Source organism: Thermobia domestica, chromosome 17, assembly GCF_964235325.1.
Source record: "Thermobia domestica chromosome 17, izTheDome1.hap1.1, whole genome shotgun sequence".
NCBI lineage: Eukaryota > Metazoa > Arthropoda > Insecta > Zygentoma > Lepismatidae > Thermobia > Thermobia domestica.
In genome coordinates, this window is record NC_137470.1 from 66,698,930 (window position 1) to 66,712,589 (window position 13,660).

At 33.3% G+C, this 13,660-nt stretch overlaps 1 protein-coding gene across 1 annotated transcript in view; it reads left to right on the forward strand.

Moving 5' to 3' along the window:
- The first annotated feature begins 657 nt into the window (after positions 1-657).
- LOC145674491 (uncharacterized) overlaps positions 658-13,660 on the forward strand; it is an 87,472-nt gene continuing 74,469 nt past the window's right edge. Inside the window, exons 1-2 of the mRNA XM_081744620.1 lie at positions 658-1,032; positions 9,671-10,240. Coding sequence (XP_081600746.1) covers positions 696-1,032; positions 9,671-9,699 — 366 coding nt within the window. The 5' untranslated portion in view covers positions 658-695 and the 3' untranslated portion in view covers positions 9,700-10,240. The remainder of the gene's footprint in view (positions 1,033-9,670; positions 10,241-13,660) is intronic.

The window sequence follows — 13,660 nt, forward strand, 5'->3', positions numbered from 1 at the left end:
TTTTCGGTAAACAACTAATATTAGCATGTTGTTTGTGTAAAATTAGATTTCATGTAAAGAACTGTCTAAAATTTGGACGTATTGAATATGACATGTATTTCTTCAATGGTAAATCTACGTATAAATGTCAGAATTGCATTAGGAATAGAGATGAGAATGTGACCATTACTCCGACCACAACGAAGCAGTTTGGACCTCGAAAAGAAGATCAAAATCTGAATTCCGATGCTGAGATAAGTGAAGCTGAAGATATAGAAGAGAAATCAGATTCGATTTTAAGCCATAAAGAACAGAACTGCTCTACTTGTTGTGTCGAAGTGAAAAATAAGCTATATGAGGTTTTAGTTATGTTAAGTGATATTAGTGAAAAATATGATTCCTTGAAGGCTGAACTGATATCGATGAAACAAGAAAATATAAAATTAAATGAGTTGCTATCAGCTAATAATAAAGCTCGTACATTTGCTGAAGTGATAAATAGTTCAATACCCTCTGATCAAAAAAAGGTGCAAGGTGACTCTACGAATGTCATGGTCAAGGACAATGAAGCACCCTCTAACAGTTTACAACAGGAAACAAGTGTTGGTGAATGGGAGCTGGTAACCAAACGCCTAAGGCGAAACAACCAAGAACCTCCGAGTGGAACAAAAACTACAACCTTATCTGACTCTGACAACAGGAATCGTAATACTTTAATGCAAGGAAAGAATGCCACGGGCAAACTGAAAGTAAACAAAAAAGGTCCTCGTACGTCTGCACTGTTTGTGACGAGACTCGATCCTAGTGTTTCGTGTAAAGATCTCTCTGCATTTGTGAAGGAAAGTGCTAATGTTAATGTTACTAAATGTGTACAGTTAAAAACAAAACACAGTAGTTATTCTTCGTTTTATGTAGCTGTAGAAGAAAATGATTTTGATTGTGTCTATAATCCAAATGTCTGGCCAGATGGTGTCTTATTTACTAAATTTATGGGTCGACTAAAGGAAGAAATTGTGTGCCATGAAGTAAGAGCTGAGAAGGTGGATAGTAAAGGTAAATAAATAGCATAAACTAATATAAAATAAGTATGACGCACTTGCGATTATATTATCAAAATGCTAATGGAATTAATACGAAAGAGAAGGTATTTATAGATGAAGTAAATTGTAATGACTTTGATATTTATTGTATCACTGAAACTTGGTTAAAAGAAAGGAATCAACACTTTGTACAATTATCAAATAATTACAGTACTATACGTAAAGATAGAAACTTGGCACTAGTAAACAAGACTAAGGGTGGGGGCTGTATAGTTATCATAAAAAAGGAATATGCATATGAAATTATAACTCCCCCAGATGATATTCTTGATATTATTATAGTTAAAGTTTTAATCCCTGACAACAAGCCATTATTATTGTGCTTGCATTATATTCCCCCTGACTTACCATTAAAGAATTTTATTAACTATTGTGAATGGTTAACCACTTTTCTAATAACAAGAAATTGTAACCTCATAGTTTTAGGTGATTTTAAAGTAGGTGGAATAGTTTGGGCTACTGGAACTATAACCACATATAACTACTACACTATGAAAAAAGCTGACAAAGTAATTGAACTAAGTAACATACTTAATCTAAAACAATTGAATAGGTCGTATGATCCTAATAGAAAAGATAAAGTTCTTGACCTGTTGCTAACCAACATGGATAATAGTTCCATTGTGTATGATGTCCCACCTTTAATAAAAATTGACCGCTTCCATCCACCTTTTGTTTTTGAATGGGAAATAATTAAAAGTAATAATAACAATCAAGACAATATCTCTAACCAAACAAAAGTTTTTGATTTTAAGAATGCTGACTTCTTAGGTGTATATCAGGGTATCAAGGCAATTAATGAATTGAATATAGATACAATTGATATTAATACTATGACCAACAGTTTTTATGATAGTATATATAATGTTCTAGATACTTGTGTACCTAAGAAAGTAGTCATTAATAAACCTAAGTTTAAAGACCCCTGGATGAATAGGGAACTGAAAACTTTAATAAATAAAAAAACTAAATGTTTCGTCAAAGCAAGACAAACCAATGACAGTATGTGGTACCAAAGGTATTCTGCATTACGTAAAATTGTAAAAAAGAAATATCTAGAAGCGAGAAAGGCCTATTATCTTAGTTTAGAAAACAGCATTGTTAGTGACAATAAGGTCTTTTGGAAAGTATTTAAAAACTAAGATGACAAAAAATTACCTAATGAAATGAAATATAATGATACAGTAGCTACTGCACAGACTGATGTTGTGGAGCTGTTTAAAGACATGTTCAGTGAAAATTTTAATTTGGGACTAAGTCATGTAAATGGCCATAACATGTATTCCACATTACCTATTTGTAGCGGAGATATAATTAATATACATAATATTTCTGAATCGGATGTCCTTAGTGCAATTAAACAGATCAATGGAAGTACCTCTCCTGGTCCAGATAACATACCGTACTATATAATAAAAGCATGTGGTACTGAGTTGTCACCCATTCTAGCAAATATATTCAATGAATCACTCAGATGTGGAGAGTTTCCATCGACATGGAAACAAGTATATATTGTACCTGTACATAAAACAGAAGATAAAAATAATATGAAAAATTATAGGCCAATCACATTAGTTAATGCATTTAGTAAGATATTTGAAATAATAATACACAACCATATATACTTTAATGTAAAAAATAAACTAACTGAATTTCAGCATGGGTTTTATAAAGGTAGATCAATTGCTACGAATCTTGTACATTTTACAGATTTTACGTACTTAGCTCTTAAAAATAGACTACAGGTTGACACTATATATATTGATATGTCAAAGGCTTTTGACTCTATAGAACATGGACTTCTAGTTCGTAAATTATCCAATGTTGGTCTATCTTCTCAGTATATTCGATGGTTCCAAAGTTATTTATCAAACAGAACATATAGAGTGAAAATTGGTCATGTAACTTCCAGTATTGGCTGTATAAAGAATGGTATACCTCAGGGATCTCCTTTAGGACCACTTCTTTTTTCATTATTTATTAATGACCTGACGGAAAAGGTTAAATTCTCAAATATATTATTATATGCTGATGATTTGAAGTTATTTAGAATAGTGAATAGCGAATACGATAACTACTTACTCCAAAAAGACTTGGATAGTATTAGTATATGGTGTAAAAATAATCTACTGAAAATAAACTGTAATAAAACTAAGTTTATTTCATATACGAATAAGACGCAATACTATGTTAGCAAATATGTCATAGATGGAATATCCCTGCAGAAAGTTGAAATGATTAAAGATCTAGGCATAATATTTGACATGAATATGAAATTCAATTATCATATTAATGACATAGTAAATAAAACACGAAAGACTATAGGGTTTGTTTTTAGACAGTGGCCTGAGTTTAAAAATGCAAATACATATGTTTACCTATTTAAGGTACTTGTAAGAACCAGATTAGAATTTGGTGCAATTATATGGAATAATATATCCACAACATTATGTAGCAAAATTGAATCGGTTCAAAAATGTTTCATTAGGCTATTGTGTAGAAATAAGAAAAAAGATTACTACTCTCATAGTTATGATTACTGGAACAAATACTGGGGGTTGCAAGAATTACATGTAGGAAGAAAAATGATAGAGAAAAACTTTATTCAGAAAATTTTAGATAATTGATATAGTAGTGAATACTGCCTACATAATATAGGTATAAGGGTACCAACATATAATCTTAGAAGAGCATCGGAAGTGGTTTCCATGAATAAAAATTCTATAATCTTAAGAAAACTGACAAGTTCTTTTAATATATTATCGGGATAATTGTATTTATTGAACAGACGTATAGATTTTAATAGGTATGTATATTTTTTATAGTATATTTGTATGTTTGACGGTATCCTTGTTTTAAGGACAATTTTAAGATAATTGACTAACTATTTTAATGAAGAATGAAATAATTATGTTTGTCCAGACAGATAAAAATTCTATAATCTTAAGAAAACTGACAAGTTTTTTTAATATATTATCGGGATAATTGTATTTATTGAACAGACGTATAGATTTTAATAGGTATGCATATTTTTTATAGTATATTTGTATGTTTGACGGTATCCTTGTTTTAAGGACAATTTTAAGACAATTGACTAGCTATTTTAATTAAGAATGAAGCAATTATGTTTGTTCAGACAAGACACAAGTCATAAAATTATGTGTACATTATAGGATAAACAATGACCTCCTATCGTCGAAACAAATGTATTATTAATATTAAAAGGACTATAAGATGTGTGTTATAACCCTTAGTTCTATGACTAAGTGCTGTATTTTTGCTATCTGGCTGTTCATGGCACTAAAAATAAATATATTATTATTATTATTATTATTATTATTATTATTATTATTATTATTATTATTATTATTATTATTATTATTATTATTATTACTATAAAATTGAAAGTGACTGTTTTCGACTTATAATCTCTTGAACCACCCGACTGATTTCGATCAAATATTCAACATTGATCATGTTCGGACCTGGGAGTATTTTTATCTATTCGTTGAGTTGATAATGAGTTTAGTGTCCTGTTCAGCAGCGAACCTATATGATGCGTGGACCTATTGGTTTACGTGGAATCCGAACCACATGAGCTCCCGCCGGAAATACAATTTATCTATTCGTTTTTATGTTGTTACTTAGGGGAGGGATGGAGGGGAAATGTATAAAATAAAGAAAACATAATAAGTCTTGAATCAAGCTACCAATCTGAAATTTTCAACATAGATTACGTTCGTGCATGGAATGCTTTTAATTACTTCACTTTGATGGAGGAATGTAGGGAAGGGAGAGGACGGGGAAATATACAAACATCAATGTAAATAAAAATAAAGGTGACTACGTTAAAGAGGTAATAAGTCTTGAACCACCGGACAAATCTGAATCAAATTTTCAACATGGATGAAGTTCGAGCCTTGAGTGGTTTTCATCATATCACTTTGACGGTAAAACTTACGTGGGGAGAGTACAAAGATTTATAAAAATAATTAAAACTTAATAACTCTTGAACCACGCGACCTATCTCGAACAAATTTTTAACATGGATGAGGTTCGGGCCTGATTTGAATTTTATTATTTCACTTTGGTGCTGTGACTTACAGAAGGGGAATGTAGGAAAAGATCACATATATTAGTATCGAATATATAATTTTTAGAGTCTCTGAGATTAACAGTGACACATCTGATGCCGTTTAAATCCAAATTCAGACCCGCAGCATGGAGGAGTGGGAGAAATATAAAAATGATCAAAATAACCAATATCATTGTCGAATTCATAGTCTTTCGGGTCACTGAGATGAACAATGACACTGAAGATGCCGTGCTCCGCAACGTGGGAAATATAAAACTCATAGAAAATGACCGATATCAAAGAGCGCTTTAGTAATATAAAAAGTGACTGAATAACGGAGCATATTATTATTTTTTATCAATTTAGCCCATTGAAGCGGGCAATTAATGTTAATAATAAAAACAATAATAATAATAATAATAATAAAATACTACTACTACTACTACTACTACTAATAATAATAATAATAATAATAATAATAATAATAATTAGAATGTGTAGTTTGAAATTAGAATCGAGCTCACGTTGTTTGATAATTTTAATATGGGAGAGAAGAAAGGTGGAGAGAGATGGGATCTCTTTACCAGTCACGATAATGGGATAAGAATGTGTGTATTGGGTGGCCTAGCTGCAAGGCGTTAGCTGTCGATTTTTTTAACTGATGAGTGTACAAACGAGAAGCAAAATAGTTTAATTTTATATCCCAATGATGTAGAGGGAGCAAAAACACCATGGGGATAAATGTTACTTTTGTACCTGTGATTTTGAAGATTATAATTCCCAAATCCAGAAGCTCATTAACTACCCTAATCTTGAGTCTGCTATTCATCCGGTACCACACGGTCCGGAATTGCCAGTTCATCATCTCCCTGATCACTTGGAAGAATTGATTTGGAAACATTGGGGGGGATTCCAACGCTGAAAAGCATGAATCAAACAGTGCTTTCAAACCAGACAATTTAAACAACGAACAGCATTTTTTTTTTTTTTTTTTCACAACAGGAGTTGAACGACTTAGTGCGAGATCTTGGACTTTCAAAAGATGCTGCTCAGTTACTTGGCCCCCGACTTAAAACAAAAAGATTCTAACAATCAGGCACATTTTTCATGGTATCGACATCGCGAAACAGATTTTGTGCTTTATTTTGACTCTTCGAAGAGAAATCTGAAGGCCATTTTATTGCACAATGAAAATACATATGCCTCAGTGCCACTTGGTCATTCGGCACATTTAGAAGAAATATACGACAATTTTGCATTACTTCTCGACATAATTTGTTATAGTGAGCATACGTGATTGATCTGCGAAAACTTAAAAGTAATCACCATGCTGCTGGGTCAGCAATTTTGGTACAGAAAGTTTCCTTGCTTTTTGTGCTTATGGGATAATCGTACCATAATTTCTCACTGATAGAAAAAATGCAGGCCGTCAAGATTATCTGTTACCAGGCGAAAAGAATGTCATTAGATACAGTTTGGTTCCTTCTGACAAAATCCTGCTACAATTCGTAAAGTCTCCCATTGAAGCATGTGCATGTTTCAAGTACCTATGCTCCGTGTTTCCTGGCTTAAGTGACGACAAGCTGAAAGATGGGATCTTTGTAGGTCCAGACATCAGAAAACTTTTCGCAGGTGCAAAATTTGTTCTGACCATCAATGAGAAGGAGAACGAAGCCTGGAATTGTTTCAAGGATGTTTTAGGGAAGTTTGTTGGTAAGGTGAAGAGTCCTAACTACAGAAGTATTATGGAAAATATGTTGCATGAGTTTTTGAGCAAAAGACTCCAGGATGAGTCTAAAGGTTCAATGCTCACACTCGCGTGTGAAATATTTTCCGGAAAACTTGGGGAACGTCAGTGAAGAACAAGGTTAACGGCTCCACCAAGATATCAAGGAGGTGGAACGTATATATTTAGGTAGGTCGAACGTGAATATTCTAGCGGACTACTGCTGAATGATACATCGTGATTCATCTGAAGCATCCTATACACGGAAGCGCACATGCAGAACTTTACAAAAAAAAAATGTTGAAATGATTGTGTACTCTGCCACTCTGATATGTGTGTGGACTTATATATATATGGTATTGTTCAACATGGAAATCCTTAGAAGAAAAACTATCAGTCGATTGAATTTATTATTATAATTTATTTTAGTATATGTTAGTTCGTATTTGTATTGCATTTTACGTTATTTTATGTTATTGTATTTATTGTTTAACATATTACCAAACGTTGAAGACAAAAGAACAAACACTACACTTTCCATGTCTATTATTTACATATAGGCATGCCACACACCTGCTATTATGTTATATGGTTTTGAAAAATAGAACTGTACTTGATGGAGAAAATCATACTTCATTTTCGGGTTCAGCATCCTCCAAAAAATGCGTGAAGATAGACACTTTTATCAAATGAAAATTTGGGTTTTAGATCTGTGTAATATGTGACAAATTTCCATCACATCATCTAACATTTGCAATCATTATTTTAATCCTTAATTCATGAGTTTTATGTGATAAGACAATGGCACTACAGCGAATGTAGAAGGGACCACTGACGTGCTTCTGTAATTCATTTCTAAAGGAAGCGCTATGGCCTGGTGGGGAAGGACCTCACCTGTGAGGGTTTATATTGGATAGCAGTCTGTGCTCGCGTTAATTGCCCTGGATCCGGACTGCATCCCAATATTTCCTATTGTTTTGCTCTCTTATCTCTCTACAGACGAACGGACAGACACAGTCGCTCTATAAGGCCTCCGGCACTTACGTAAAGCATGTGTGGAAGTCTAAACTGATGTCACATGTACCTAAACGCTAGAGAAGCCATCGTCAAAAGAAATACTAGGGTTGAATTATATGTCAGTTAAACGATAAGATTTGCATTTGGCGTACGTTTGCATTATCTAATACCAAAGTAGATTCCAACTGTTAGTTCTTATTAAACAATTATGATCATAAATATTTCAGATGGTAGGAGGCACGTAGATCTGGGGTATAGCACATACCTCTGGTGCAAAGGGATCCCTGGTTCGATTTAAGTAAGTTTGTGGTGGACAACATCGGGTTCGTGGGTGTTGTAGGAGTGCTTCCATTAGCTCCCGCCTTCCATTCTCCCTTAGCCGTAAGGGCATATCCGTTGCATGTTAAACTGAAAATTTTCAATGCATTTCATTTCATTTTCAGTTTAAAATGTCAAAACCTAAGAGATAACATGATTCTGTATTTTTTTTATCATAAAACAGGAACTAGTTTGTAAATGCATTATTAAAAACGTAACAAAAATATATTTTAAAATCGAAAGTTGGTTCCATGCTTTTATCGAAATATTTTCTTTGAAATAAAATATGTTGTGTATGGTTCCAAAACTAGTGAAAATGATATTGGCTACTACATGAAAGCGAAAATCGATATAAGAAAGTTTTGATTACAACATACAAATTAAATGATTTTAAATGTCATCTATTTGAACATTATCATTAGTTCTTAAAACTGTAATATATTAAATAGTCGTACATTAGTACTCTATTCCATTACCCAATTCGTTAAGTATTATGAAACTGAGATATTTAAAATAAACACATAAGTATCTCCTAAGTTGTATCTTGGACCAATTGTGGCAGATCCTATAGTTTTCAAACTACGTGGCTTTACATTTTGTTTTCGGTCTTTTTCGGCAGCCTATATCTTCGGAAGATTTTAGATTCCGCCTTATCCATACTATACATTCTTTTCACTTTTTCAAAAAACATGGTGGTTATGTCCGCTATGACGAGTGTTATATCACTTGTTATGCATGTTTGTATCATTTTATAGAAACATTTTTTTGCTCTCATCTTTACAAGTATAATGCACTGTTTTATAAAGAGGAATATTAAATATTTTTACTCACAAAAAAGAAGGAATTCTCTTCCGAAGGTGTTTCAATACGATTAAGTGATTACATACTTTGTGTGTGTGTGTGTTTGGCGATTTTATATTTTGTTTTGTTAATCAGTAGTCAAGGTGTAGTTGGAAATTTATTAAATCTTGTTAGTATTGTCTCTTTAATGAGAGTTTCAGGAAATTTTTAACCGACTTTATTTGTTTAATCGGCAAATTAGCAAACTATCAATTTGACTTTTCATTATTAATCATCGTTGACAAATCAAAAACTTTATGTTGTATATTTTTTAATTTCTTCTAGCATGCAATAATGCTCAACAAAATAAAATGAAGATTTAAAAGTTTTCATTAAAAAATGAGAGTCATTCTTCGTTCCTTGATAGTGCTTATTATTGAAATTGAGTAAATAAGTTCAACTCTCAAGAGACGCGTGAATACGAAGCGTATGCCTTCAACATATCATAATTCAAAAACGTAGGAAGTAATGGTAGCACTAGAATTACTTTCTCATGCAAATCAAAAAAGGCAGTGAGAAGTCTTTAGATCTATATGCAAGATAATTGATGCGATGCAGAAAATATTGTGAACTGTCCCTGATTGGTATAAATTTTACCTTTCATTTCTCTTTCAGGTGATGACTGGAGAACAAGTGTCACATAACTATACAAGCGATTAAAAAAGGCAATATAAGAAAGTTCGCAGTTAAGCAGATCTCACACAGTAGCTCTGTTTACAATGAATGTGTATGTTATTAAGGTATTTTGAGTTTTTTCTTTGTTCGTTTCGAGGAAGTGACATTTTGGATTACTTGTAATGCGTGTAAGGAAGTGACAATCTCGGGGGCTGCAGAACTATAGAACATGCCAAGGAATTCGATTTTTTTACTACTGCCGTGGTTTATTGTCCCATATCATCGAAATGTTTAATAAAAAAGAAATCTTACACGAAGTGGTTTCAGTAAATGCGTGTTATTTTATTTTACGTGGTATCGTTTACATTTTCTGTATCTATTTTCGCTAATTAATATTGAAACTAACTTTTGCTGCACAGTGAAAAAGATATATGAGGAAATTATTCAAATAATGTTTCCTGGAATTACGATCAGTGGCATGTATAAATTTAGAAATTAACACTTCATTTTTTCTCCGACGAGATACAAGAGAAGAGTGTCATTAGTGCTGTACGCAACGAAGCACGAACCGTAAGTACATTATTCCATTATTCCTTCAATGTAAAATATTTCTCTATTTGGAATTATTAATCTGTTTCTTATACAATGGAAGAAAAGATCTAACTTGAAATATACACAGAAAAAGATCTTTGCTGGTAACTGACTTTTTGACTCTGCTTTCTTATTTTATTTTATTATTTTGTGGTGATGTAAACTAGTATTATTTTTCTTTTGTCCTGTTTTGCTATAATGACGTAAACAAAATAAATAAATAAATTCGATTGTAAAATATGATTTCGTTTTAAAGTAGAATCAGGCTCAGCGTAACGAGTGCGTATTTTAATGGTCTTCCACCGTAAAGAGTACCCATGACAGCGTGTTTCCAAAAAGCACACAGTAGTCACTGCGTAAGCAGAAAGGTGTACTTGGGAATCGACATTAGTTTTTTTTTGTTCTTTTTTTTTGTTTTGTTTTGTTTTTAGCTTCACTAAATGCTGAATAGCTGAATCATTTGGTTACAATTGATAGTAATATCTTGTTCGAATTTTACTTTATGAATACTTTTCATTCGCGTTACAACTATGCTAGTTAGAAAAAAAAAACATCTGTAGGATTAAAACCATTTTGACGGTACAGATAAACAACCGCTGTTTAAAATATTTACTCGCTAGACATAACTCAATTTTAATCTTAATTTAACACTATCTGAAATACCCATTCTTCGCATGGGTCAGATAAAATATCTATGTAGACAAACTAAATAACGAAGGGAAAATATCTGTCATTTTTACTACGTTTACAAATCCCGGTAAACGCCCACTGAGACCCCTTGGTTCGAATTTCGAAAAAAAACGCCTCTGGCCCCCAGTCGATAAGGGCCGTATTTGGAAGTCTACACCTGCGGGGTGTATCACCATTCATCTCAGCGACCGCGAAAACTATGGTTTTAGCACTAATATCGGTCATTTTTGGATTATTTTTTACATGTTTCGGTAACCCCTTCGCAGGAGACCCTCTGCCCACATACAATGGTTGCTGAATTTGAAAGTCATTCTCAATGGAAGTGTCACCATTGATAGCAGCGACTACGAAAAATATGGATTTGACACCAATGTCGGTCATTTTTGTTTATATTTACATGTTTCCATATCCCCCGCGGGTGACCCCCGACCCACAGCCGAATAGGGTGCATTTGGATCTTAATGCGGTAGGAGTTTCATCATTGTTCTCAGCTACCGCAAACTCTATGAATTTGATACTACTATCGGTCATTTTCTACTACCTCTACATGTCCCAGTAAACGCTACCCCTGAGATTCCTCTGGTTTGAATTTTAAAAAAAAATTCTTCCTCTTGGTCTACAGTTTGGATAAAGGTACCGGTGACCAAACTTTGGTAACTCGCGGTCCAATCGTCTGGTCCCCAAGCTGCACACAGACAGACATATACACAACAAACTATTTTATTAATATTAGATACGCGTTTTTTTTTCTTTTCTTTGTTTAGCCGTTTTGAAATTTAACGTCATTATTAAGCGACCTACAAAATAATGTAAGATAACGTAAATTGTTATCGAAAATGGAACCCAGGTCTTACGCTCCAAAGATAGTAGCGCTAACTATTTAACCACCAAGTAGGTAGCGGACATATCTTTCTTATGTATCCTTAGTTTTTGTATTATTATTATTTGAGTTTTAATGCGGTTATGCTTTCTATAATTACTGCTGATGAAACATAATTTTTAAAACAAATACGAGACTATTTCTTATACTGCTACTACTACTACTACTACTACTACTACTACTACTACTACTACTACCACAACTACTACTACTACTACTACTACTACTACTACTACTAATAATAATAATAATAATAATAATAATTATTATTATTATTATTATTATTGTTATTATTATTATTATTATTATTATTATACTTTTTTCGTGATCACGGTACGTAATAATCAGCTTGGATTTAATTAATGACAAACATAGTTAAGGGTATTAAATTTAGATTATAGCTTCTTATATGGGGAATTAACAAAAAGTTAGTTAGCATAAAACGTTTATATTATTCATTGTAACTTAACGAACATTTATTTGTAGATTAATATCATGTCTGTATGTTTGAAGGTTTTGAAAACTACGGATAGTTATCATGTACACTTGAGAAGCATACACTAAAAATGATTACTCCTCTGGAAAGTCGGTCTAGAGTAGAAGTGAGGACAGTGGTGCCGTTTTTGTGGGCCAGGAACACTACACCTTCTGACATTCATAGGCAGAGTTTAAGGGTGTATGGGAAGGGCTAAATTTCAAAGCAAAATTTAGAGGAGTGATGTCGTTTCTTGCAGACAAAGATGGACCAATATTGTTAGTGACAACCATGGGCACAGCGGTAGACCCAATGTTTCAACCACTGAAGTTACGATTAGAACGACTAAATCAACCCTTCTACTGTCCTGACGTATCCAAATTAACATTAACCTTTTTTCCCTCTTCTAAAGCAAAAAATGGGCGGCCAGCAGTATCCAGCATTGATTATGTAAAAACTTCTACCTGAGGATTTCTATGCAAATGGTACAGACAACTCGGTATCCCGCTGTGAAAAGCGGATGAATAAAAACTGTGATTACATCGAGGATTATTGTCGAGTACACTGAGGGAAAAAAATGTAGGTGGCGTACTTAAAAAGATAGGTGGCATGCATCATTCCTATAGATTTTGGTGTTAACGTACAGCAGACGTATAACTGAAAACGCATGTTTGATAATACTTTATGTATAAGTGTCCCATATTTATGTACTTTCAGTATGAAACAAGGAAGGCTGTCAGGACCTCACATACAAATGGACGTATATAACATATAGCTGACGAAGGTAACATAAGTATATGCATGTGATATACGGAAAACTGTTAGATGTCCGACATCCTGCAACGGCATGATGTAACACCTAAGGGCAGTGCCTATGTAGCATATGGATAACGTATGCTTCGTACTGATTTCAATAGTAAGCAAGAGGATACCGTATATTTGTACAATATGCCGCTGTCCGGAGAACGGATTTTTCTCTATGTACTCTCTATCATCTGGTGCGTTTGTCTTACAGCTATATCTTGCGCATAAGTCATAATAGGCTTTTGTAACCATTTTTTGATCATCCCTCGTAGTTTTGAAATGTATTGAAATGACATTTTTATTTTTCATCCCGCGATTATGATATTTAGCCTAAAGAAGCCGGATGGTTAATGAAATTTAATGATTGTGAAATAATTCATGGAATGTTAATGAGGAAGGAAATTGGGGAACTCCGAGATAATCAGTTGAATCTGTGTTGCCCACCACGAACACAAATAGCCTGAAATTGAACCACGGACCCTGGATTCAGAAGTGAGGACTCCTCTACTCAGCGCTCATGTCCCGTTCTCAGAAAGTTGAGTTCCTGTTT